The sequence below is a fragment of the Oenanthe melanoleuca genome, chromosome 2 (assembly GCF_029582105.1).
Source record: "Oenanthe melanoleuca isolate GR-GAL-2019-014 chromosome 2, OMel1.0, whole genome shotgun sequence".
Lineage (NCBI taxonomy): Eukaryota > Metazoa > Chordata > Aves > Passeriformes > Muscicapidae > Oenanthe > Oenanthe melanoleuca.
In genome coordinates this window covers 23,419,425-23,445,916 of record NC_079335.1, presented here as the reverse complement: position 1 = coordinate 23,445,916, position 26,492 = coordinate 23,419,425, and the positions used below count along the sequence as shown (strand labels likewise).

Here is a 26,492-nt window from a genome sequence, read left to right as displayed (position 1 = left end):
GTGCTGGGTATGTTTGTGATTCTCTTGATGGACCTGCTGGATACTTGGCAGAGATCTGAAAAACCTGCTTGGTTATGTATGCTGACTGTTCCCAACTCACACCCACTTGTAATATAAACCACAGCTTCCTTCTGGATATTGGTATCTGTTAAGCAAATGTATAATGGAAAAATTTGTTAGGAAATCAGGACAGACAGTGAACCTCAATGTTTCCACATAGTATTTTAGTGATGAATACTTGGGGTCCCTTGAGGTGTATAAAAGCTGCTTGAATGCCAACATCAACCTTTAGAACATGTGCAAACTTGTTCTTGGATCCAAAACTGATTTCTGAAATTTAATTGTGTTTTATTTTGAGATTCTTTGGAGAACACAACAATCTCAGAAACATTGATTGGAAGAATCCAATCTGCCTGTTGATGAGATCTAAGAAGGATCAATTCATAAGGAAAAAAGGTTTGCATTGGAGAATGCTTCATATCATATTTGATTTCAAGAACCAGATGGATATAAAGAGTTTAAGCTCTTGCACTGCATCATTGTATAGTGAGACCTACTAAGAACAACTGTAGAAATTCTGTCTGGCCTGATGTAAAACATGCAAGTATTTGTTTCTGAGGCTTATTTGATGGGAGGATATAGGCTGGAATACTTGTCTTGAATGCCTACCAGACACTTCTCACTGTGTTTCATGTATCTTCTAGTGACTTCTTTTCCATCTGGAGATGTGACCACTCTAAGTCACTTGCTGCTGTTCCTCTGGGAGGAACACCTCACCCCTCAGACTGGGTGAACATAAAATTGGCTGGGAACAGTCCATATGTTATCTTCTCTTAGGGAGCTGGAGCAGGTAGCACCCTTAGCCTTTGACTAAACAGTCCATGAAACATGAATAAATGGAAGCAAATACTGCCTTCCTGGCAGCTGTGGGCAGTTCAATCCCCAGATGTATTTGGCAGATACTGACCTGGAGCTTGCATCCAAACTGTGGATGGGCATATCTGTCATGGATTCATATCCTTATTCTATAGCTACATTAAAAAAAAAAGTTGGAGACAGCATGTGATGGCTGTAAATTCTAAAGCTGAATGGTGCACTGGTGGGGGAAGACTTATTTTCAGCTTCATTAGTGTCGTAAGCTGATCCCTGGGTCTTGTTTGAGAATCTGAGTAGTATAAAGATGTATTGACTGTGGTAGTAGCTTTTTAGGGATTAATGTGACTATTAATGTAACAGAAAAGACATGCAGTATATGATTAGTAGGAAGTGTTGTGATAAGTTTGTATGAAGATGTTACTCTACAGAATAAAGTCTTACCTTCCTACAGCTGTTTTTTCTGACAGTAGGCTCAAAATTGGCAAAAATGATTACAGGTGTTGTCCTTGGCACCGGACTATCTCTGCTATCTGGTGGAACCACCAGTGAAGATGTTGTCACAAAAGTATCTGGGAACACAGTTGTGGGGATGAAGAAGCATTATAAGCAGTTCCTATGGGAAAAGGAAAAGCAGCTCGCTCTCTGGACATGGACAGCTGTTCCCTGTAGAAGCAGCAATGTTAAACCTCAGTTAACTTCATTTACTTCCTGAAACACCTTGAAGAGGTTTCTCTGAAGGAAGGCTACAAATATCTATGTATTGTGTCCAGGAATGGCTTGTCTGCTGGATTTACTTGTTACCTGCTGTGATGCAACTATTCCCTTCCACACTCTGCTGCATAAAGATGACTCGGGCTTTGCAGATAATGGGAACTTGGTGAGAGCAAGACTGGAAACTGGTGAGAACATAGTTGGGACAAATGCACCCACTGGAGTTGGAAGCTACAGAGGCACTTGAAGATGAGCTTTAATCTCAAGAGGTGGAATATAGGCTAACACTGTAGGACTTGTGTGGAGGGAGGGCTCCACAAAGCATCTTGGGACAGTAGCCTTTGGGCTAAACTTGGTCTTCATGAATACCAGCTTAGCGAAGGATTGAAACACTGATGTAAGGACACAAAGGGAAGGCTGATAGAGCCCAGTAGAAATGTTCTCATTATATTTTCATAGCCTTGAGCTAGGAGAACAGAAGTGGGAGTTGTCTGGGAGCTACAAATCTAGTGTGTTTTGGAGAGGTTATCTCAGGTCTAAGGAAGAACATTGAAATAATGATGGATGTGGATAGGTTCTTGATGCCATGCTCAGGAGATAAAGCAAAATTATTGGGCTAACTTTGAGCAAGAAGTGTGAGCTCTTGGAGGAGTGAGTTCTTAATTTTTAAATTTTTTTTTACTTTCATAAAATTATAGATTAAGTAGGAGAAGCCAGTGACAACCTTCAGTATTAGGACAACTTTAGGGATAAGCAGTCTATACAAATCTACCTAGTAGTGAACTTGTTAACTTTTCCTCTAGAGACTTTGAGCATGTGTCGCTGTGCAGGAGGTGTTTGTCTCCAAGGACACTCTTGACATCAGTCGGGTGGGGCTGCCAGAATCTGGAGACAATGATCTTCAACAAGATCCTGTGTATCCATGTGTTCTGCTGTTAGGGAAAGGTGATTTATCCCAGTGTTGTTCCTGTTGTTGAATTGCTCTTAATGCCATGGTGATGGGAGCATTATGAATGTCAAATTCTGAACTTTGATATCTGCCCAGCACTTTAAGAAAGGTTAAGGTTGCATAGCCAGCTGCTCGCTCTCTTCTGCACTAGTTTGGCTTCTGATTGCTTCTATCTTAACTTGTGTTTGTAGTATGCAGCAGAGGATGGACTTGTACACACAAATGATGTGACCAGGACAGTGTCCAAAGAATGGATTTGCATTTAAAGGCCCGAGCAGTTAGACTTCCTTAGTGAAGGTAAGGATAACAGGAGATAGGGTTTGTGGGTACCAGTGTTTTATTCAGATAACCACCATACTCAACATAATTAATTATTTGCTGCCCTGCTACACTTGGCTGTGTCCAGAATGTCACACTGCAATATGTAAAACCCTATGAAAGCCATAATTTAAAGGATTTTAACTATTCCAGTTGTCTTAAGGGTTGCTGTTTTGCATGTTTCCCAGGTCTTTGAATGCATGCTACTTCAAGCTTTAATACCAGTACTTGAGAGCTTGTAGAAAGCTTTTCAGAGCCAACTTCCTCTGTGGAGCAAAGTGTGGAGATGCTGTTGCTCTCCTAGCAATGCACTAGGATAAGGTGATGGTTAGACAGATTGAGCCACTTTCCTAGGTAACACAGAATCCATTGCCCAAGCTTCACACTGATGTAAAATTGCAGCAATGAAGTAGTTTGTATAATGGCAGCTACTCTCTTGCTTTTGTGAGCTTTCTGATCAGGCCATTTCAGCCTTTCAAGTTTGGTTTACTTGATTTGCTGTACAGGAACAGTCACAGGGTAAAGTCACCCAGAAAGCATTTGTGCAGAAAAATGCAAGTTGATCTGTGAAGTAGTGTATTGATGGACCTGTGTGACTTATCATGTTGTAGTCTTACAGAGGAAGATGCAGAAATGTATTTGCAAAAATGCCTCTTAATCTCTAGTCTTTGAAAAAGTGCATAGTCAAAGAAGTGATTAGATTTCTTTTATTCCCCTTTTCTTTCCTCTATTCCTTTTTTCAGCTTCCCCTCTGAAAAATAGCAACAAAACTGCCTGATTTTTCTAATTCTTCTGCTTTTGACACAAACAAATTAGCCCAGGGTGTGATCTACTGCTGGTCAAAATCTTTATCTGCAGCATCACCTCACTGTCATTAGCTTCAAGTGTGCTACTTTTGCATGTGTAAAAGTGACTGTCTCAGCTCCTTGTCTAACAAGCTGGCCTTTGGCTGGATTGCTAAAGCTGAATCCAATCCTTGCACTGACAGAGCCATAATTAGCTGCTTGGTATACTCCTGGCCTAAATTATGCTACATCACTTCCCCTCTATTTATTGTGTTGCCATCCTGTGACTAGATCAGGAAGCTGATCCAGCTGGAAAAACTCGTGGGATTTGCCTTTTGTTTTCAGTCAGTTTGTGTCTTAGCAGTGCTAGTACCTGTGTTGGGCCAGAGACAGGAAGGTAGAAGTGGCCAAAGCAGGCACTGAGAGATGGTAAGGGCATTGCCATGTTGGACTTGATTGTCAAGCTTCATCTCCAAAGGTAAAAGGTCATGTAATAGTGAATAAATTCTGGTATACTCTTAGTGAGGCACTTTAAACTTTAGTAGAAAATGTCATTTAAACAGTTGGTGTGTAAGGTGAAAACTAAAGCTTTTGGTTCTTCTGTAGAAATTTTATATTTAGGAAATCAATAAATCAATATTTGCTTTTATCATGGTATTCAGTGACCTGCACAACTCTTTCATGCAGATTCCTCTACCCTTTCTGATGTTTTGAACAAACACAGTGAGCCTAGATGGAGATCTTGATTATGTTTCCAGCTTTGCCACTTCTCAAGCCAATTGTGCTCAAGAGAAAAACCACCAGAACTCTGGAAGTGACCAGATGGATGTGTTACTGTTTTAAAGTTCATGCACAATTTTCAGACATGCACACACAGACCACTAAGTCCTTCACTTAGAGAGAGCACAGGTGCTGAAATCATGCAAGTCCTTGAGGGCTTCTGCTTGATGAAGTATTAATCTGCTCTTTACACAAAAGTAGTTCAGCCCAAACCTACAAAGTCTGATCTTTCATTCTTTGAAATAGCAAAAAAAGTATTTTTTACATAATTTTGCACACAGTTTAAAATTGTTCTTTTTAATTAGTGTTTTACAGCCTCTAATTTTGCATTTGACATTTTAATAAAAACATCTTTTGTCTTGTATATATTTGTCTAATCTCAGCAAAAGAAGCCACTAAACTTTATATGCAGGCATATTTTACACAGTGCAGAAATAATTAGGAATGTAAAATGGATTATCTAAGGGGAAAAAATGGTGTAACTTTATAAAAATGTGTGGGATGTTAAATGCTTTGTCTCTGATTCTTATCTTGTATGCTTTTCCTATGCACTCAGGTATTTAAACTTTTAAACGCTTACAGGAGTAGGCATTTTCAAACTTTGATCACACTACATATTCAGAAAGTGAGAAATGCACTTAACCTCTCTTTTCTGGCCCTACTTTTATATTTCCACTTCATGCTCTCCCCACCTTTCTTGGTGTTTGACTGTCTTCTATGCAAGAAAAGTAGTTAAGACCCAGTGCCTTGTCTGCTTTGAGAGGTTCAGTCCAAGGTGGTAGTTTTAGCTTGGTCTCTGGACTATAGCAAGTAACTCAGCACCACAGTTGTCACTCTTACCAGAGAAATCAGATGCTGTACATGCTCTGAAATAACTGCTGTCTCTTTCCAGCCCTGTGTCTCCCTGTCTGCCCTGGGACTGAGCTTCAGGCACAGGATTAGATCAGTACACCTTTCCATGGCACTTACAATCCTTCTTTGTGCTGAAGAAAGGGGGAGGGAAGCTGTGAAATGTATGAGGCCAAAAGTGGCAAACTGGATAGGTTCTTTGGCACATTCAAAATAAATATTGCAGAGCTGAGGAATACAAGCACTTTAGGTAGGTGGTGCTGTAGGAGTTTTTAGTTAACATGTACCCAAATCCTCAAAAGTGCCTTGGTATCCCTGAAAGTAAGTACAAGGGAAGAAAGATCAAAAGAGGGTGATGGGGTGACAAAATAGAGAATATCACTTGCCTTGTCTGGAAGACAATCTCATTTCTAGTATCTAATTAAAAAAACTCAACTTTTCCCCCCCTTTAATTTTTCCTTGGTTTTCACTCTTCTCTTTCCTCAGTGCAACCCTCCCCCGCTCACTACAGCCACAGTAATCTAGATTTACATTTTATCCTGCAAAACTTCATACTATTACAGTCTAAAATATTTGACAGGGCATTTTTTCTTAATCACTATTCTGTAAACATGAGTACATTGAACGTGATTAATTGATGCAAAATACTTTTAAATGGTATTTCCAACTTTTCTTTCTGCACTAATGATTCTGCCTTTAATTATCTAACACAATTACAAATTAGTAGTTATGCATAAAGAAAATTAGCCTATATAAGCCACTAGGGAAGTAATGGGGGAATAGGATTTTTGCCTTTTAACTGTGCAGGAATATCTCAAGTGTGCAAATAGAGACAGACAATGAGGGAATGGGAAGCAGTAGGCCAGAAAAGGTTTGGCAATATGAATCACAAATGTATCAGTCAATGCAAAAACCATTAAACGTTTTTGCAAAAACAAACTTTGTGTTGGGTTACACAAATGGGCTGCTTCTTTGGGATGTCTTTGTATTTTTCCAAGTATTCTCTACACTGTAACTGTAAAACTTCAGCAAAAACTTATAACCAACAATTTGCTCAAAAACTGCAGAGTGAGGAGTGAGCAATGTGAAAACAGGTCCTCCAGGCCTGCTGAAGGCATCAGCATTGTTTTGTTTGGTGAAAGGAGCCTGGGGTGAGCTAGGAGAACCATATATTAAAAAATGTGGCTGTGAGGAGAGAAGGAATCTTCCCATTGTATATGGGACCAGGAGTGAGGATGGAGTTACAGGAAGGGATTAAGGGTTCAGAACCAATCTCCTTCTAGCAGCAGTAGGTAAATACTGATCTGAACTGCCTGGAGAGGCTGCAGAGCCTCCACCCTGGTAATCTTTTGGATTTGTGGGCCAAGCACTTATCAGACATGGCACTGGTGTAACCGGTCCCACTGTCAGGCACAGAGGTGGACAAGATGTCCTCTTCAGATGTTCATGTTTGTGATGATACTGCTTTTTTTCTTAGGACCCTGACCTCAGATACTATAAAGTTAGTTGTACATCTTAGTCCCCAACTCAGATTGTATATATTTTGCTATTTTTCATAAGCTCCCTCAAAGTTTGGAATTTTTGTATTCTATATACTAAGAACTGAATCCGTCACATTTTTCAATATGTCTCTATTTAAATCCATTATGACATTAAATATCATTTAACCTAAAGCTGAATAGAATATTATTTCTCTGTTATGTGTGTATGCTTTAAAAAAAGAATATATAGAAATATTTTCTACAAAAGAGGGGAATGTGTATGTTCTGCTTTCTTTTTGTAAAATTAGTTGGCAAATCTTACAGCTGTGCTATCCCTTAATATCTCCATTATCTCAGTTAGGCAGGCTCTCAGCTAGAGGCAATTTTATTTATTTAAGCAGGAAAGCCTAATGATGAAAGTCCAATTCCTCAATGTAACTTTCATGGGGTTAAGAGTATTGATTGAACTTGAGATGTGAAGTTATTGCTCATGTGTTTGAATGTGTAAAGAACTTATAAAATGAAGGCAACTGGAATTAATCTAAAAAAAGGTGAAAGTATAATATATACTTTCATAAAGACCATATTTAAATTTATTGTGTTACATGGCGAAAGCTTTTCATTCTTCTCTTTTTCTATGCTCCCACCTCTGCCCTGTTCTGCTTTTCTGAGTCACCTCCTTGGTCTCTCTGGAGCTAGGGCTAGGTTAGAGTTGGGCTGTGCCCCTCACTGGAAGGGAAGGGGGATGAAAGGAGACCTGAAGCATCAGCCATCCTGTGCAAATGTCGAAGTGCTGCCCCAGGAGAGAGGATGACAAAGGGCAGGCACGATGTCCCCTCCCCAGCATCTCCCATCCAGACCGTGTCCCTTTCTGGTGCTGTACTCAAGGAAGGAGCGTGTGTTTGCTGGGCTCATCACCCCCTCAAAACAGCTGGTTCTATCAGCATGTGCTCAGCAGGCACAGTCAGCTCGTGGAGCCGCACACACTCCTTGTTTTGTTGTTGCTTAATCGTTAATCACTTGAATGGAGATGTAAACAGCTGTGCCCTCTTGTATCCTCACCCAGAAAGGAGCCAGTGATCCTTTTACACATCACAGGTCACAGATGGGCTACTTGGCAAACACGTCTGGGCAGTCAGAGCAAGATGAGTTTGCTTTCACCCACCATTGCCACCTCTGCCCTGCTTGGTTTGTGAAGCTGAGGGAAGGTCATGCTGTACTAAAGGAAACAAAGGAAAAAAATTGTTTTCATGGTGTAAATGGAGCATGGTGATAAAAACTGTTCTTGTGTGGCTCTTGCATGTCACGTGGCAGTTCCTTGGTGTACTACCTGCAGCTCCCCAGGGAATGTAGTTGTGGTCTGCTCTGGGAGTTCCTGCACTGAGACAGTGCAGTAACAGCTGCAGCAGTCCCTGCTGGAAGGACATGCAGCCAAAGCACGCCTACAGAACCAAGCTGGAAAACAGCTGAAAAAACTGACTGTGCCTCTAGTGAGAAAAGTTATTAAATACCACTCCCACTTCTTCACTTACTCCTGTGAGAAATGTGGCTGCACACATCAGCCTGGCTGGGCTCAAGGGAGATGACTGATTGAGTGGTCATAGCTGAGCAAGGAGCCCACATGAACTCCAGTAAGCCCTACCCTGACTGGCTCTCATAGCCTGTGACAAACTGAAACACAGAAATATCATATCATCTCACACCCAAACTCTGGGGTTTTATTCAACTTTATCTCTTAAGTTAATGAAAGATATCACTTCTGCCTACAAGGGCCATGATTTCATAGTATGAGAGCGACCCCCTTTGAAAATCCCTTCTTCCTCACCAGTAATGCTTGCACCCAGCCCTGTGCCACCACATCTTGGGTCCTGGGCATAGCTCTGAGGATTCATGGGCATAGAGAAGCAACTGAGACCTTTAACTACTCTACAGCTACTGTTACTGAACAGTTTGGAGCTGGATAAACAATCATGGGTGCACACACAAGGGAGCCCCAGTGCCAAGCCAGGAATGAGCAGTGCAGAACCAAGGAGCACCATGGACAACACAGGTCTGTCACTAGAGCATCACAGGCAATGAAACAGCCTGAGAAGACCCACGGGGAATTTAGGGCAGGCCAGCTGGAGGTTCTCACCCTGATGATAGCACTAGCACATCAAATCATCTTACACTCAGTCAAGACTTCCCATGATGGGCAAATGGGGTGAAGAAGCTTATCCTACCCAGTCTTTTTGCACCACAGAAGAGAAATAAAATGCAGGAGTGGTTAGGACCTCACAAGCTATAAGTTTTGTCTGCCCAAGCAATTAATGAGTAATCTCATGCTGATTTGTGAGACTGACTGGAAATAAAAGAATGGGCCTGGGCTCACCACACTCAGGAGCCTGGAGGGGATTGCTGAGGCCCTGCTGTGAATTGCTGCTGGTGTTTGAGAGGTTTGGGCAGGATCTGAGGCTGCATGGACTCAGCTGCAGTGAGATCCTTGATGGGGGAGGACAGGAAGAAGGGGACAGAGGAGAGTCCTCTCTCACATGGCTTAAAGTCATATTTAAATGCACTTAGCAGTGAGAACCCTCCATAATGGCGCAGGAATGAAATGAGAATGTACAGAAATGAGTGCAGAGAAAATTAAAGATGGCCTACATTAATCAGCAAGCCTGGATTGCTTTTTAGAGAGCTGCTACATATTGTGCCTGCAGAGAGAATCTATCCATCATTCTATAAAGAAACATCAGGAGCAGAATGGGATTTTGTGAGTGCTTGCTCTGAGCTCTCTAACACCAAATCCCATGTCAGGCCCTGCCTTGCACATGGGCAGCTGCATGAGCTGCTGCAATGCAGGGGCTGCTGGCTCCATGTGTCCCTCCACCTGCTCCTCTGGCTTCCAGGAAACCAAGGATAACCCATGGCCTTTGCTCAGCTTCCAGTCTCAAACCCTACATCAAAGCTGGCCTCAGGTTACAGAGGAAGGTGTCTGTGCTGCACGCTCCCCAGCAATCCCATCTTTCTGCAGGCAGCAGCAGTGTCTGGCATGTGCTCACCACATGAAAAGGCAAACAGCAGCACTTCACCTGCATTTTTTAGGAGGCTGATGTGTAACTTGGAGTGCAAGATTCAGGCCAAATACAGAACAAAGCAGTTCATGTATTAAAGTTTCAGCCCATGCAAGTCTGCCTTCAGGTGAAGTGGGAAGAGATATTACATGGAAAAAATGTCACTTAAAAGCTATCACAAAGTAAGCACAAAGTGACAGAGTGATGTTACTAGAGCACCCCACTGCTTGTGAGCCATTCCTGAAATACAGTTACAACCACATGGGAAAAACTAGTAAGGTAGAGTTGAGACACAAGCTTTAACACTTGATTCTTTTTCTGACAGTGACTGCAAATATAGTATGGAATGGCATGACATGTTCATTATTTCTTTCTGACTTCAGGTTAAAAAGTTGCCTATGTTCAAGGAGACTGTACCCAAAGTTTCAAACCTGATCTTGAAGTCTCAGGCAGGCTGGGTCTCCTTTCCATCCATGGTCACCAATTGCAGCTGCTCTGCAGGTTCAATAACACCCTTGCTGGTGCCTGGTGAAGGTTTCTGACTGTGCAGGTACCCTGGGTTACAACCACCCAGGGAGCTCACAGGCTGTGGGGGGCCTTGGTCTGCAATGCCACTGGAGCATCACACAACATCATTGTGCATGTTCTCTCCCTGCTGCTCTCCAAGCAGGATCAAAAAGGTACAACGAGGTGAAAATAAACAAATAGTGACAATGTAAAACCGGATGCTGTGCTTAGCTGTACACCTCAGGCAGTAGCAGCATATTTGAGGTCATTACTCAGATCTTCATCCTTTGTCAGGAAAAAAGAGGAAAACAATTGTTTGGGAAAAAGCTTGGAGCCTCTGGCACAGCCACCCCATCTTCATGGGCAGCACCCTGCTGGGCAGAATTAAACCACCCACACAGCACAGTCTGGCAAGTGGGAAAAACTCCTTGAAACCAAGCTCTTGGCCACAAAGTGTTTGAGAATAAACTCCACTTCTGACCTATTGTGCAGGTGATTTTCTTCACCTCCCAACTTACTATAAAACCTATGAGCTGTGATCAGATTTTTGTTGCTACAAGCAAGTAATTCTGCTATTGACATGTCTGTCTGTGGCATAGTGAGACCTGGCATTGCCTCCAGCAACTGAGGCTGTGGCCACAGAGAGCACTTCCAGCCCAAGAAGATGGAGCCTGGTAGGTGGAAATACAAAAAAGCAGTGTCTTCCAAATCTCTCTCTGTATGTGCTCTGGGATAAATGTACAGCAGCTGAACCAACTGAAAGGAAGGACATTTCTGATTTAATTAAATGAGCAGACTGAGGAACCAGATGCAAGAATAAATAAAGAATAAAGAATAAAGAATTAATAGCTGCCATTTCTCCAGGAGAGAACTTCAGAGCTGGGGGCTAGTTTGTGGATGGGCCACCTTCTCTTGCTCCTGTCTGTGAGAAAACCACTGTATTGTCTCTTGGCATGTAGGTGACATGAGCTGACATCAGTGGTCATCATACCCTTGCAAGGGAGGAGAAACTGAGCTCTCCTTGATGGCAGACGCTGGCTCTCCCTGCAGTGCATACCAGGATCACCTGACAAATCCCACCAGGTTGATGCACAACACACTTTGGGTACTGACAGATTTACAGAAAGCTGCCTAAGGTAGAAGGCAGCTGCACAGCAGCTGTAAAAGGTGCCTGCACATTCTTATTTTGTTGTGTTCAACTCAACTGAACTAATAAGACAAAATGCAATTTTTCAAAGCATCTTGCAGATTGCCTTGTCCAAGAGGTTCTTAAAAGCTCACACAATTAAAGTGCATTTGATCTAAAAATACAACATCAGTCGTGACAGTGTGTAATAGCTACAATATTTTAACCCAGGAGAATCAGCTCTGTTAAGTGTATCATCTTACAACTGCTGGCACCTGGGAATAGCGCCTGTGTTTCTGGGTCAGTCTTTCAGATCCTCTTAAAGGGACTGAACCTCTTCTACCTAAAATGTAACAGCTCTCTCTGTACTGGGCACTCCAGTAAACCTAATGGCCAGGAACAGTGCAACAAAAGTCACACGTGCAGCTGGTGAGATAGCTGGTGTCTGTAATTTAGACCATCCTGAAATCAATCTCTGGTACCCCATTTCACTGCAGTTTGTGTACTATTTGTTTGTACTGTTTGTTTCTGCTGCTGAGTGATTTCTGTTATTTCAAACCTGACAGCTCACTCTGTACCTCCTGTGCCACCCTGCAGAGCTTACCCTGGTCCCACTCTCTGGAGACTCCGAGACAGCAGAGTGTGAGCAACCCCTGCTCTTAGGGAACCTGAGGTTCACCTTGCTCTTACTCCCTGTGGTTTTACCTCTTGGGTCTAGCACAAGATGGCTATGAGCATTATCTGTAAGCTCATATTAGAGGGAAAGTGCAAACAGCTTTTATCTCCACAAAGCCAGGCAGTGTGTCCCCCCACCGGCTTGGGGTCAACAGCGTCCATCTGAGAGGTTAAAAACTAACAGCCTCTTATCTACAAAACCTCTTGCAACACAGAGACCTGAGATATCTCGTTTTCTGGTTCTCGAGACAAAGACTGAGGCTTAGGTTGACACTTTAAAGTTTCATTTTGCCAGTTGGGAGTTTGCAGGGCTTCGTGTGTACCATCCCTGGCCAAACAGCCACATCACAGGCTGCTGTTATCACAAAAGTGAAACCTATTTAAACTGTCACCCTGCTATCGAGTGTCCCAGCCCTGCTATATCCAAGGAGAAGCAGGTAGTCAGTTCAGGGGCTACAGCTGTTTGCTTGATAAATATTGATGGTGTGGAGCAGGGAGTACTGCAACATTGCAAAAGGTCTTTAAAAATGTTCAGGGAATGAAAATTACCAGCACTGTTGTGATTTTGAAGCTCAAATAATAAATGATTCAACAACTGTGCAGTTACCATGGGGATGAATTCTCATTGAGCCTAAAATTACCAAGCTGCTGACAAGGAGCTATTTTTAGTATCAGCAGATGTGTATCTTTAAGAACATCAGCACAGATCTACTACTGTGTTTGTGTATGCATGCCTGCTGTAATTGAGTTTTCTCATGCTAATAATAAAAGCAAAAATAAGTAAATGTCTGACCTCTGCAACAGACAATGCAGTGATTTAGGTGGGGGGTGATAAGTGGAAGTTGCAATTAATACCTGGTAAATAAAGCATGCAAAGAGGCCAGATTGCCGGTGTGTAACTGAAGTAGTAAGCAGAGCCCTCTCATTACTGCCAGCTAGCATGCTGCAGTAATGGAGCGTCTATTTTAGTGTCTGTGAGATCTAATGGGAAGCGCTCATCTGCCCTGCCGGAGCCCCACGACACAACACGGAGGCTCAAAGCCGACACGAGCTGCTGGCACAGATCCTGAATCCCCACACTCAAAGACGGAGTTTGCAGCGCTCTCTCTCTAGCTGGCACTCGAGGGAGGTGCGAGGATACCCGCGCAGAGTCCCGGCGAGGCGGGTGTGAGCGCTGCGAGCCGCGACACAGCGGTGCCGGGCGCGGAGCATCCCGCGCTGACTCAGCGCAGCCTGCTTTTTTTTTTTTTTTTTTTTTTTTTTTTTTTTTTTTTAATAGCCTCATTTTGCTGAGGGAGAGGCCAGAGGGTGGCTATAATGACACCTCGTTTGGTGAGGAAAGGATTGGTTTGGCTTTGCCAAACACGCAGCAGGATCTGGACGTATCTCTGCTCGCTTCCCGGCACGCCAGTGCAGTACATACACATGCACGAAGGGTTTGCTTCCAAACCAGCCAAGCAAAAATCAAAAGCAGTACGTTGCAGCCGGATAGGATAACAGGGTATTACAGGAGACAGTTCAGCAGTTTTGTTAAAAAAACGAAACAAGCTCTTCTCGTTTCTGGAAGGCAGGGGTGGAGGCAAGGGAGACGGCTGTGGTGGCTCAGAGCTGGCAGCAGTGGCTCTGCCTGCACTGCCATGTGAGGCTCTGGTCACGCCTCCCACAGAGAACAACAGAAAATAATGGCATTTCAGATAAGAGAGAGGAGAATTAAGGATCAAGAAAAGCGCTTGTGCCAAGACACATTTGGAAAAAAATGTGAATGGTCTACCCCAGAGCAAATTATGCAACGGGCCTGATTAAACCATCCATCATTCCCCATTTTTGATATTTAATTGGGAAAGAATGGTTAGCTCCTCAGAGCTGGCTCTTGGAGATATGTTGGCCATATACAGTCTGCTCTGGGAGTGTATGTGCATCTGTTACAAATGTCTGACTCTGCTAAGAAATACCACAGTGTTCTGCCACCACAGAAAACTACACACACACACACCCTCTTTTTTTTCTTAATATTTGACCTTATGTAACTGAAATCTTGGGAGAGTTTGGTTTGACTTCACAAAAGCCATCCCTGTGGAAGCTAGCCAACCAATATTCCAGGTGAGATTTAGAGATGCTGTCATTCAGAAAAGCTGAACAACTTGCCTATGCTGTTGGAGATGACAGTGAGAGCTTCAGGAGATCTGGACAGCTGAACTGCCTGGGCTGGCCATGCCCTGTTAAGATCACACATGTGGGCTTTCTTATGAATTTCCTAATGCCCTTGCCAAAAGCAGACTAGGAGGGTATATGCTGGGGAGCAGAGATGTACAGGGCACACAAATATGTCTGAAAAGTGGTCTCAGGCCCATGGCTTATCTGAAGCAAAGTATGTGAATTTGATTATGTACCAAACAGAAACGACCTCATATTCATTTTTCATCTTGAACTACCAAAATTGGAGTGGTTTTGTCATCCAGGCACAGTGATCAGAAACACCCACACAGGCACCGGCGTAGAACTATTTCTGAGAAACCACTGGTACACAGGAAACTGCTTCCTGATACAGAAGGTGGTGCCAGCTCTTGTCAAGTCCCAAAGCACTGGGTTTACTGAGACAAGAGCTGCCACTATGAACACAATCCTAAGAACACAGGAGACTCAGAATCCAGGAAAAGGCTTTTGTCTCAGCCTCTTAGGAGCAACCCTTGCCCTTGGGCACACATAAACATTACACTGGTTTGTTTCCTCTTGAGTCCAAAGGTATGATTCAAAGGATCCAGATGTGAGCCATGGAGGAAAGTAAGAATGCCCAAACTACAAAGATGACATCTGCTGTCCTTTCTGCCCTTTTTGTCTCTTTCCCACTGCTGGAGCAGAAAGTGCATGTGCCTGCCCGAGCAGTATCAGCTGAACAGTGGACATCCTCCTTGTCGTAGCTGAGCAATGGGTGCCTGGGGGAAGGATGCTATTGCTTTTGAAACCTCACAGATTTCAGTGAGAAACACCAGAATCTAGACATAGAAGAAACTGAGGAGAATGGTCTTTTCAATCATAGGATTCTAAATGAGAGTAAGTAGTCAGAGTGAATGAAGCTATGGCAGGAAAAAGCTTTGAAATGATACATTTGCTAAGGACTACATTCACATAGCCTGGATTCCTTATTCCTAGTTGAGGTTTAGGGAAACACTGGGTAAATTCCATGTACTGCATTAGAAAGGAATATTTCTGCAAGCAAATGTGCCAACTTTGTGGAATCATAGGATAATTCAAGTCAGAAGAATCTCTCAAGAAATCTCAAGTCCAGAAACCTGTCCCAAGTAGGGACAGCTCTGAAGTCAGACCACGTTAGTCTGTGTTTTCTCCAGTCTAATCAAACCCACCAAGGAAAGAGACTACAACCTCTGGGCAACCTGTTCCACTATCTGTCTGTCTTCATGGGAAAGAGGTTTATCCTCATATCCAGGACCTAAGAATGTAGTAAATTATATAATCAGCTTTGCTGTGCCCCAGAGACATCATAAATACAGTGTGAGTGTTAACAACTGAGTAACAGCAGCTATTCAAGGGAAGTTGTTGATGCCAGGAACACCCAGGGCCATGAATTTCAGCTGTGAGCTATAAATGACAACATAAGTGCTGAAGTTTTTGGTACCAACAAAATGTTGTCATCTTTGCTGAATGTGCATTCAAAAGAGCAGCAAGCCAATAAATATTACTTATACCTAATTTTTTCACTGTGACAAGGGTCAAAATGCAGTATCAAGTAACTAACTTAAACAAAAAAAAAAGAAAAAAGGCAAGTTGAAGAGGAAGGTGTAGCTGCTGCTTTCAAAATCACCCTGCAACAACTAAGGAGTCAATAACCACACAGGCTGTTTTATAGCCACAACTGTAGAAATCAGACTGGACAGTGCTGTACTTCTCCCACTTCCCCACAGAGGCTGAGACTTCTAAGTGGAGCATTAGACAAAAGGTTCACATCTCAAGTGCTGGGGTGTTGAGGAGCACTGATGCAGGGCAAGCTCCCAAAATATGTCTGTCCTGCCACCTGTCCTTAAACCCACAATCCCAGAGTCAATCAGTGACAGGAAAAGGGTAAAATCTCAGCAAGATCCAGGCCAACAGCACACCAGAACAGAAGGAACAGTCAGTGCTGCCCACAGTCAGTGTCCACATTTCCACACCCTTCTGTTTGCAGTCAGGGATAGCTATTCAAGCCTGTCTTAGTTTTCTCTGCCATGCAACTGCTTTTTCCCACCAGGAAGTTTGTTTCTACCTACAGTTTTCCAGATGGGTCTCTAACAGTCTTTCCTCTCATGATGGGGCTCCACAATCTGCTGTCAAGGTTTCAGTAAACTCTTTCTCTAGGAGCTAGTAAGGGGAGCTGAAGCTTATGACCCTTTTGGGTTTCAGTGTAGATCCTTTGATCCAGAGTGTCTAAAACAGTTTTTCTCCAGAGTTGTTCCCACCTTTGTGTTGCTTCAAATCTCACCTCTGTGCAGTGTTTTCTCATCTTCTGTTTCTCTTCCTGATCAGCTCCAATGTGTCCTGAGGAGCCTTCATGTAGACCCTGACTTGCAGTCCCACATCCCTCTCTGGAGGCAGCTTCCACAGGAAACATCCATTTGTAGTCTTTGATTGCCAGCCCTCAGAACTAAATGCAGAAGCCAAGGCAGTCAGGTTTGATGGGCTGGCCAGCCCCTCTGCTTCTCACAGGCAAAACCTTGCTCCCCCTCCCACCACCATCCACAGAAGGCAGCTTTGAATCTGAGCAGACACAGGACATACAGCAGGGCAGCTCTCCTGGCTCAGAAAACCCTGGACCACCCATAACTCATCTAGAGCTGTCAGGAAAATCAACTGTCAGGAAAATTAACATAGCTAAAGCTCCAAAATCCAACAGCATGGAAGGGACTCTAACCAAGAAGGAGCCAAACTGCCAGACATCAGGACAAGAGCTGCTGGGGGCTATTCCACCACAAGGATATGAAGGTGATATGAAGCAGCTGACTGGCATCCAAGATACTGAGAAACCCAGAGCTCAGCTCTTACCCCATATGAGAGTCCCCACAGTTTTAAAGGTTTACTTATATGGGAGGTGATTCTCCCCCTCTGCTCTGCTCTCCTGAGACCTGGAGTACTAAAGGGGGCCTACAAGAAGGCTGGAGAGGGACTTCTGACCAGAGTGTGTAATGACAGGACAAGGGGGAATGGCTTTTCCTTGCTGTGAGGGCGGTGAGGCACTGGAACAGGTTCCCCAGAGAAGCTGTGGATGCCCCATCCCCAAAAGTGTTCAAGTCCAGGTTGGATGGGGCTTTGAGCAGTCTGATCTAGAGGAAGGTGTCCCTGCCCATGGCAGGGGAGTTGGAGCTGGTTGATCTTAAAGGTCCCTTCCAACTTCTGTGATTCTGTGACTATCACTTACAAAAGATCACATTTGGTGTCAATTTATTAATTTCCTCTGTTGATTCACAAAAGCTTAAATAATCTGAATGACTTGTGAAGTTGAAATCACCCATGGAAAATCAGTACTCTACTTAGTTTTACTATTCAAGTTAACTTCCCCTCTCCAATTTAAAACTTTCTAAAGTTTATGAACTTAAAAGTAGTGCCTCCTGGATAACACAATTTCAACTTCTGTGTGTCTGCAACCATGTTTAAAATTACTGAAGCCAAAATAATTAAGACTTTTAATAACAGATAAGTCAAAGTCATTGCAATAACAAAGTAGATCTGTGTTATGCTGACTACAAACTTAAGTCACTCCTGCATGAAGATATTCTTCAAACAGTTATTCAGCATTGATATATACCTTATAATAAGGATTTTTATTTTGTTCAGGAAGAGGAAGGTAAACCAAAATCCATTTGAAATTCTATTTCTGACAATAATTTGGTAGTTCTGGTAGGGTTTGACCTACTTTTTCTAAGATAAAATGCTGTTCAGGAGCAGCAAGGCAAGACACATGCAGGACATAGGCAGCATTACACTAAAACACATTTGCCTTAACTTTTACAAGACAAAAAGCAAAACTATATTCTCCCATAGATTTTTTCCCTGAAAATTTAGTTTTCCCTGAAATTTTAGTTTTAAATCAAATTAATAGCACATGTCCTTTGTGTAAGTCTATATTTATTTTTAATGTCAATAAAACATCTGCACATTTGACCCTGAACACAAGTACTATTTCAGCAAGTCAGATTTGATCCATGCTTGTGTGTGCACATGCACATCCCCCAGGATGAGTATGTTTGCACTTTAGCCCCAAAGCATCTTTGTTTCACTGCAGATTAGAGAACAGGATCAGCACAAACCAAACATGCTGTGAAAGGCTCTCCAGGAAAACAAGGGGAAAAATGAATGTAGGGGCTGGGGATCACTTCTAAACTCCTACTGAGGTAGGCAGTTTGATTTCCAGAGATTCTTGACATCTGTGGCCTCTCTTAAAAAAAAAAAAATATGGGAGAAGAACAGAAGAACAGATCTATACAAATGCAGATGTGGAAATTTATGTTTCTTATTTCCATCCTGCTATCAGTCTGGCATGCTCCAGGCTGACTTAGTCCTTTTCTATGGGAATAAGTTTTCTGTGTCCTGTGATCCAGAATCTAGCCATAGTTCAGGTCAGAGTTCACAGCAGCTGAGGAAGTTTGCATTAGAGGCATTGGAGGAAAGCAGCTGTCAAAGCAGCCTGGTGAAAACTAACAACAGAGCAGAACAGCAAGATGGAAAACATAAACATCTGGTTTTTTACCTTCCAAAACCATGTAGAGATGAGGTATCACACCAGTGGGGTGTACCTGTGCACTGACAGATATTGCTGGAATATCAACTGTCAATGCTGCCAACAGGAGAGGATTAGGGATCCCCCTCATCTTCCATTTTGCAGGAGAAGCTGGGGATGTACATACATGCATTCAGGCACCTGCTTCAACCCTGTGTGGTTTCCTCTGGAACATTAAATCAGTCTTGTAAACAAGAAAAGGCATTGCAATGTGGATTTAAGAACACTAATAACCAAAATTTGCACTTCAAATGTGAGCCCATGCTTCTGTAGATTTAAGCCTTGAAACTAGGACAATTGTTGTGATGCGGGTAGAATAAGCCCCCAATCTCTTATGGTAAAATGCTTAGAGCAGTAAATATTTACTATTAAGCCAGCCAGGATCCATTTCCTCTAATTAAAACATTTTTATCCTGGTGCTGTTTCATCCCTTACCACCAAACAAAAAATGTATTTAAGTCAGCACTGCTCCTGAAAGCGATCCCATTGAGCTGGAAGACTACAACTTCCCTGGACTGTAAAATCAATCAGAGATCATCTCCTGAGGGGCAGCTGATGATACAAGCCCCATAGTGTGCCAGGGAGCGTGAAGTTCCTTGGATAAGGACTGAAGTACCTACATGGGAGAAAAATGAAAGCAGGTCCATTTATTCTCAAATTTACCACTTGGTTTCCAAGCTCAAAGTTCCAGCAGGATTTTTTTCCCCCAGCTTTAAAATTGTTGCTGCTATAAGATATGTACGTGGAATTGAACATATTAAACTTCTTCATATAGCTCAGGAGCTTGCAGCCTATCCTTAGCAGCTCTTCACGAATAAAGTCCTGCCAAGTCAGTAACTACAAGGAGGACATGACAGAGAGACAAGGTGGATTTTACAATTTCTTTTGATTGCTCATGTCCTACCTAATGCCTGCAGTGATGAAGAGCACACTTAACAGTATTACTCCACCAGACACCACGATATTATATAATGGGAAGCAAAAATAATACAATTTAAATACAGGATATTGCATAAGGAACAGCTAATGCTGCACGCCTCTGAATTTATGGTGCCTGATTTCCTGCAGCTTCCTCTACTGTGGAGTTTACAGTGTTTACTGATGTGGCTTGGGCACACTGCAGCCTTCCTCTCTCTATGGGCACCAATTCTTTCCCAGCAGCTGCCTTTTGCCAAGGAAATTGCATAATAGCAGCTCTGCAGTTTTGACAAAGGTGACTGAGGTTAGTCACACAGCTAAAACATAATTTTTGGAAGAGAAAAAGTGAACCAAACTCATTGACTCAGGAAATGAGTTTGCTGATGTCATGTTTGTGTCCCCCCCAAAGGCATTTATATGTAGTCATTGTAGGACTTTAAGTGGTATTTTCCAGCTACTTCTAAAAAAAACTAAACTAAAAACAAGAAACCAAACAAGAATAACAAAAAATCCCAAACCAGGAGGAAATCCCCATAGAAGATGAAAATAATTTTTCTGTTAACTTTATCTCTTCATTTCATTGCAGCTAGGATTTCTCCTCTGACTTCTGCCCTATGCTGTACAAACTGAAGATGGACACCTGTAATTTGCCCTCCAAATCACACTGCAAGGTTTGTAAGGAGCTAACCAGATCCAAGGCCACCAAGTGACTTGAGCTACAATATTTGAAATCAAGTGAACAAGCACATCAAAAGCACCCACCATAAAGCAACTGAAGAGAACTAAGCTACTTAATATTTGGGAAGAGTAGTATGATGTGGACAAAAGACATGTAAAAGTGAAAGTCTTCAACCACAAACTGAAAAAAATTAGCCAGCTCCCTGGCTAAGGCAGGGAATGCAGGGTGAAGAGGTGAAAATCATGGGGCCAGGGACCAGGAGGGAATGAGAAATGCTTTTTATATAGATATGGAGGAGAAGTCACCAACACTGGGACTGGCCCCAGCTGACCAGAACTAAATTGTGCATTAACCAGCATACATCCTCCTTCTCCCTTATGCCTTCCATGGGATGTGCTTTCTATTTGCTTGAAAGACTTCTTTTCAACCTCATTTTAAGGACTTGGGGTGAAGTCCCTACTTTCCCAGTATGTTTATCATGCCAAGTACCATGCCAACATAATTTTTACAGTAGATTCTAAGTGCTGGTACAATACACAATAGTGAGCTACCAGGGAGATGGGTCACATGAGGGAAATAACAGACAAAAATCATTATACCTGCCAGACTTCTGGCTAAATTGAGTTACTTTTAAGAGCTCAGGGAACATGGGAGTACAAAGAACAGGATACAACTAGGATACAAAGCTGAGTTTTGGGCAGTCAGGAAAACAGTTGTCATATAGAGAAAACTCAGGAGGAGTTAAGCAGCAATGTAGATGACTAATGAAAAATCTGTGGCAGCCCAGTGCCATGCCAGGGCACAACCACAGAGGGGCACATTGAAAGATGAGCTTGTGAGCCTTCAGTGCATTTGTTTACAACATTATTTAAGATCAAGTTGATCCTCAAAACATATAGCCCCCTGTAGATATAAAGAAATTAAATTTCTTCCCCAGTGCATTGAAATGTTACTTACTACAAAAATCTACGTGGTTTGCTTTTGGTTCTATAGCTCACATCACCCACTGCAAAATCTGTGCGTTTTGAACAATTTTTTTCCTCACAGTACAGAACAAAAAAAAAGCTAAAACCTAGCTAAATGCCTATCATGAAAACACAATTTTATTTCAAATTTAAACCTGTAAGTGACCTTATATTTTCACTCATGAATGAAGAAAGTTTAAGCATACTGTGAAGGCCAAATATATTTCTATTTTATTTCTCTAGAAACTAACAACTGGTATTTGAGGACTGGCACACACTTAATATACTAAAGAAACCCCATCTCTGAAACAGAGATATATAAAACTTAGAAAATTTATTATTTCCCAGGTCAACACTTTTTATCTTGTTTGGGAAACAAAGCAGATGATGACTTTTATATCCCAGTTTGTATGCTTGCATAGTGTAGCACAAGGCAAAGAAAAGGAGAAACAGAAACCTTCTGGCACTACTTCAACTGGTCCAACATCTTTTAAAATGCATCTTCCAAAACCAAAATGAGCCATGTTCCATCCGTTCCCTGATGAAGGAGTGACATGTTCTGAGTGACATTTTGAAGACAAAGACATATAGAAGATGTGACAAAGATGTGTCAGTGAGTTATGCAAGTTATCTGAAACAAGGGCCAAAATTCTTTTCACTGAATCATCACACACTGCATGATACTTAGCTTGTGTATGAGCCCTGTTCTTACATACATCTCCCAGCCTTGCACAAAGGAGAAAGTAAAACCTATTTTAGGAGCAATTTAGGAAGCTTAAAAACCAGCCAGTCACAGTGAAATTTATTAGCATCTTTTCTACGCCTCACTTCAACTGCCACTTTATTGAAAAGTGTTATTCTAGTAAAATCCTTAAAAGGAATGTCTCGAGGCTTTCAATGACTACAAAGGACACTTGTAAAGTTAGCTGTTCTCATTAGTATACAGGGGCTAGGGTTTGGGGAGGAGGAGGGGGAGGGAAAAGAGATGCAAAATCAATGCATAATTATCAGTGGCAAAAAGTTCAAGTCAAACTCACCAGCTTCAGAATTCCAGCTGACCCCCACCTATATACTTTTAACCTTTTTTAACTATTCAGGCTCCACCAGCTATGCCCAGCTTTTAGCTTGTTTCCTCCAGCTTTTTTAGTAATTAAACTTCTTATGCCAGGGTTCAAATTCAGCATCTGCACAGCAAATACCAACCTCCCTGAGCACCTAAAGGACAAATACAGAAATAACTAGTTCTTTAGTTGTGGCTAGTGGTTATATTCTTTGTATCTACTACTGAACTTTTTTTTTTTTTTCCTGGAGAAAGAAACAAGAAAATTGCAAATAAAAATTCATTTGAAGGATAACCTACACAGTACATCATTGTAGTAGAGAGCAAGAACTAATGGCAGATCCGAATCTTTTCCAAGTTGTGCAAAATGCCACAAAAGCAGCCCAAGTTATGAGAAAAAGGACTTCAGATGTTAGTAATTAAGGAGGTTCTAAAATGCACTGAACTTCTTTGCATTTTACATGCTTTGATATGGAAAAACTGCATTCAACTTATAAATTAGTCAAGATAAAAAGCTAATAATAACATCACATTCTGGTCCTAATGCAGGAGTATTTCAGTGAGACATCATAAAAACCTTCAGCATCAGTTTCTAGTAGCAGCTGTGGCACAGAAAGAAATCTAAAATATTTTGTGGATTTAATGTATTCATGAAAGAACTAATCACACAAGTAAACGTAGCTGCTCAAATTGATCTCTTGGACAAAGGCAAACATCTTCCATTTTCTTTCATGTGGGATTGCTACCTTCTTCAAAGGAGAAGCTTTTACCTCAAATTGAGTGGGGGTTGGGAGATTGTTAAGCTCCAGTCTGTCTGATGTTTTCAGTTCTGATCTTGAAGCTCAATGACTCCTAAAAACCCAACACAGGATTTTACAAAGGAAGCTATTTAAAATAGGTATTGGAACTTAATGACCACCATCAAATTATCAAACTCTGGTTTACAGATTTCAATTATTTTTTTATTAGTCTGTATCTCTTTTCTAGAGTCTTTTTCCCCCTCTATCCTCAGAGAAAAAAAAAAAAAAAAAATCAAAACAACCCAAGCAAGTGACCAACACAAGCCACGCTCCTTCCGCAATACAAAATACCTAATTTTTGTTTCACTATGATTTGTCTTGTAAATTCCAGCAGCCACATTCTCGGCTGCTCCAAGGGGCGTCTCACGGCTTACAAATGAACGCTGCTGGCAAACAAAGGGGCTCAGTTGCATCTCCGTGCATTAATAACCGGTGTCCCACTGCATCAGACTATGCGGATTGTTGTGGGGATTTTTTTTTTTTTTTGCTTGCAAAATGGAGATCTTACAACTGAAAGAAGATCAAGGGGGAACGTGCCTACACAGTTTTGTTCTCATGAACCAGAATTCATTTCCCCTTAACAATGAGACACAGACCCAAAAATAAAAACAAGACCACGTTTATTCAATACAGACAGGTTAATTAAGACAGTAAGTCCTGTAAATCAGGAACACATTTCAAACGCTCCGGTACGAAGTGCATATATTTAAAATCAACAGCTGCATCTTGTACTTGAGCCATTGAGTTTGTCGGGGAAGGGTGGATTCAAGGTTTTCTTTTTGGTAGAAAAAAACTTGTTTCGGCTACCTTATGTGAACAATGCATCTCAGGCTCCATTCACTCATTAGTTAAAAGTCCAGCTGCCTTCCAGCTTTGATATTCACATTTTTTAAAACTGCTTCATACAGTCACAACGAGAAATAATAACAATAAACGTTAAAATAACAACAAATAAACCCCCAACAAAAAACCAAACCAGCCCGGGAGGGGAAAGGAAACACCTCCCGCCGGGGTCAGCGAGGATTATTGCAAATGGCTCCTGGGAGACGGAGGAGCTCGGCGGCAGCGGGACCGGCGGGGGGGTCGGCGGCCCCGGCCGGGCTGCCCCGGGGGGAGGAGGAGGAGGAGCTCCGCGAAGGCAGAGCGGGGAGGGGGCACGGCAGCGGCCCGGGGCCTCGCCGCTGCGGCTGCACGGGGTCCGCGCCGCGGTGACCTTGGGGCGGGGGGCTCGGGCACCCTCCCCGGCCCGACCGGCACCGGCACCGGGGCCGCGCCGCCGGGACGCACTTACAGCCTGGCGGAGCCCGCACCGCGCTCCGCAGCCCGCCCGGCGGGGGCTCCTCCGCCCCGGGCACCGCCGCCGCCCGGCCCCGCCGGCTACTGCAGGGGCTGCACCGCCGCCGCCGCCGCCGCCTCGCCGTCCGCGCCGCCGCTCCCCGCCGAGGCGCTGCCGCTGGAGGCCGCGGATGCCGCCGCTGCCGCCGCCGCCGCCGCCAGCTGCAGCCGCCGGACGGCTTCTTTGATGAGGTTGCCGGAAAGGATGAGCTGCTGCAGGAGCCGGTGCGGGTCCTCCTCCTCCGCCGGCCCGTCGCCCGGCCCCGGCGGGGGCTGCTTCCTCCGGCGGGCGGCGCTCCGCAGCCAGCCCCGTCCGCACAGCTGCTTGGTCACCCGCTGCTGGCCGCTCCGGTCCGGCCGCGGCGCCTCGACGTGTTGCGAGTGAGCTTGCGACGGGGCCGGTCCCCGCGGCGCCAGCAGCCCGGCCCCGGCCCCGCCGCAGCAGCGCGGTGAGTAGGGGGCGGCGCGGTCGCGGGCGCTGCCCGGCCCCAGGTGCTTGGGGGCGCGGGGCGGCGGCGGCGCCCGCTGGGCGCTCAGCTGCAGCACCTCGCCCAGCTTGGCCACCAGCGCGTCCACCTCCTTGGAGCCCGCCTGTCCCACGGCGACCGGGCGCTCCAGCAGCAGGAAGCGCTCGCCCGGCCGGCACGGCATCTCTGCCGGGTCCCCGCCGCGCCGCAGCCGCCGCAGCGGGACCGGGGCCGCCGCCCGCCCGCCGCCCCGCGCGCGCGCGAGCACACGCGGCTCCGGCGCTGCGGTCGCGGCTGGAGCTCGGCCCGCTGGCGTTGGTTTGTAAACAATGGGTGACGCGCGCGCCCGGGCGCCTCCCACTGCGCCGGCCGGGGGGGGAGGGGGGCGGCCCTCCGGACCAACCGCTCGCCGCCCGCTCCCGGGGCCGGCGACCCGCGCGGGGAGGGCTCGGCCAACAGCGCGGGGGGGCTTCCTCCGCCGGGCGCCGCCGGCCGGGCGAGGCCGCCTGTGACCACCGAGCGCGACGTTCCCTGTTCTGTCCCCTTCCCCCCCTGTCTGCGCGCCGCGTGGACCGGCCCGCTTTCAAACCCCGCACCTCGGGTCTCGGGGGCGGGGCCGCGGTGATTGGCAGGAGGGGGCGGTGCGGACGGCGCGGCGGAGGGTCCCGCACCGCCCCGGCGCCGCGGGACGATCGCGCGGAGGGGGCACGGGGACAGCGGCGAGGGCGAGCGGCGGCCGGTGACCGCCCCGTGCCCGCCCGGTGCCCGCCCGCCCGGTGCCGCTCCCTCCCCGCCGTTAACGGCCCGCGGGGCGCCGCTGCGGGCGCGCGCCGGTGCCCCGAGAGCGGCCGGCGGTTGCGCGCGTGCGGCTCTCCCGCAGCCCCGCGCGCCCGGGAGCGCCCGGCCGCACCGGCCTCTCAGGACCGGGGCTGGCTCTGCCCGGGAGCGCCCGGCCGCACCGGCCTCTCGGGAGCGGGGCTGGCTCTGCCCTGTAGCGCCCGGCCCGCACCGGCCTCTCGGGAGCGGGGCTGGCTCTGCCTTGTAGCGCCCGGCCCGCACCGGCCTCTCGGGAGCGGGGCTGCCTCTGCCTTGTAGCGCCCGGCCCGCACCGGCCTCTCGGGAGCGGGGCTGGCTCTGCCCGGGAGCGCCCGGCCGCACCGGCCTCTCCGGGTCCCCGCTCCCCAGCGCATCGCCCGCAGCGCCCGGCTCCGGCCGCCCGCTTCCCGCTCGCCTCTGCCCTGATCACTGCGCCCGCTGAGTGCCCGCACCCGGCAGCGCATTGCTTTGGGGTGACATGGTAGTGCCTTAGGAGACTTATTTTGCATCACTAGAATTAACAGGCGTGGAGCAACTCTGTGCAGGTGTTTTGTCGGGATTTCTCTCAGCCTGCGG

The 26,492-nt window shown here is 45.2% G+C and overlaps 2 protein-coding genes across 4 annotated transcripts in view; one reads left to right on the top strand and one right to left on the bottom strand.

Annotated features, from left to right (window-relative positions):
* Positions 1 to 21,973, top strand: part of ESRP1 (epithelial splicing regulatory protein 1) — a 49,949-nt gene extending 27,976 nt beyond the window's left edge. Inside the window, exons 14-15 of one of the 3 annotated variants that reach the window (XR_008839913.1) lie at positions 2,728 to 2,833; positions 20,381 to 21,973. Coding sequence is in view for 1 of the 3 variants with exons in the window: in XM_056485478.1 (XP_056341453.1) it covers positions 2,728 to 2,767 (40 nt within the window). In the remaining 2 variants the exon portion in view is untranslated. Of the gene's footprint in view, positions 1 to 2,727; positions 5,145 to 20,380 lie in introns of those variants that run through there. The other 2 variants (XR_008839912.1, XM_056485478.1) reach the window with 2 other exon arrangements.
* A 2,578-nt stretch (positions 21,974 to 24,551) lies between these two features.
* LOC130250344 (GSK-3-binding protein-like) lies at positions 24,552 to 25,676 on the bottom strand. Its single transcript, XM_056485909.1, has one exon. It carries the CDS (start codon positions 25,282 to 25,284, stop codon positions 24,676 to 24,678), a length of 609 nt encoding a protein of 202 aa, XP_056341884.1. The 5' UTR covers positions 25,285 to 25,676; the 3' UTR covers positions 24,552 to 24,675.
* Between the last annotated feature and the right edge of the window lie 816 nt (positions 25,677 to 26,492).

Excerpts from the sequence above, each read along its gene's own strand:
- LOC130250344 (XM_056485909.1), bottom strand. The coding sequence starts at position 25,284 with ATGCCGTGCCGGCCGGGCGAGCGCTTCCTGCTGCTGGAGCGCCCGGTC.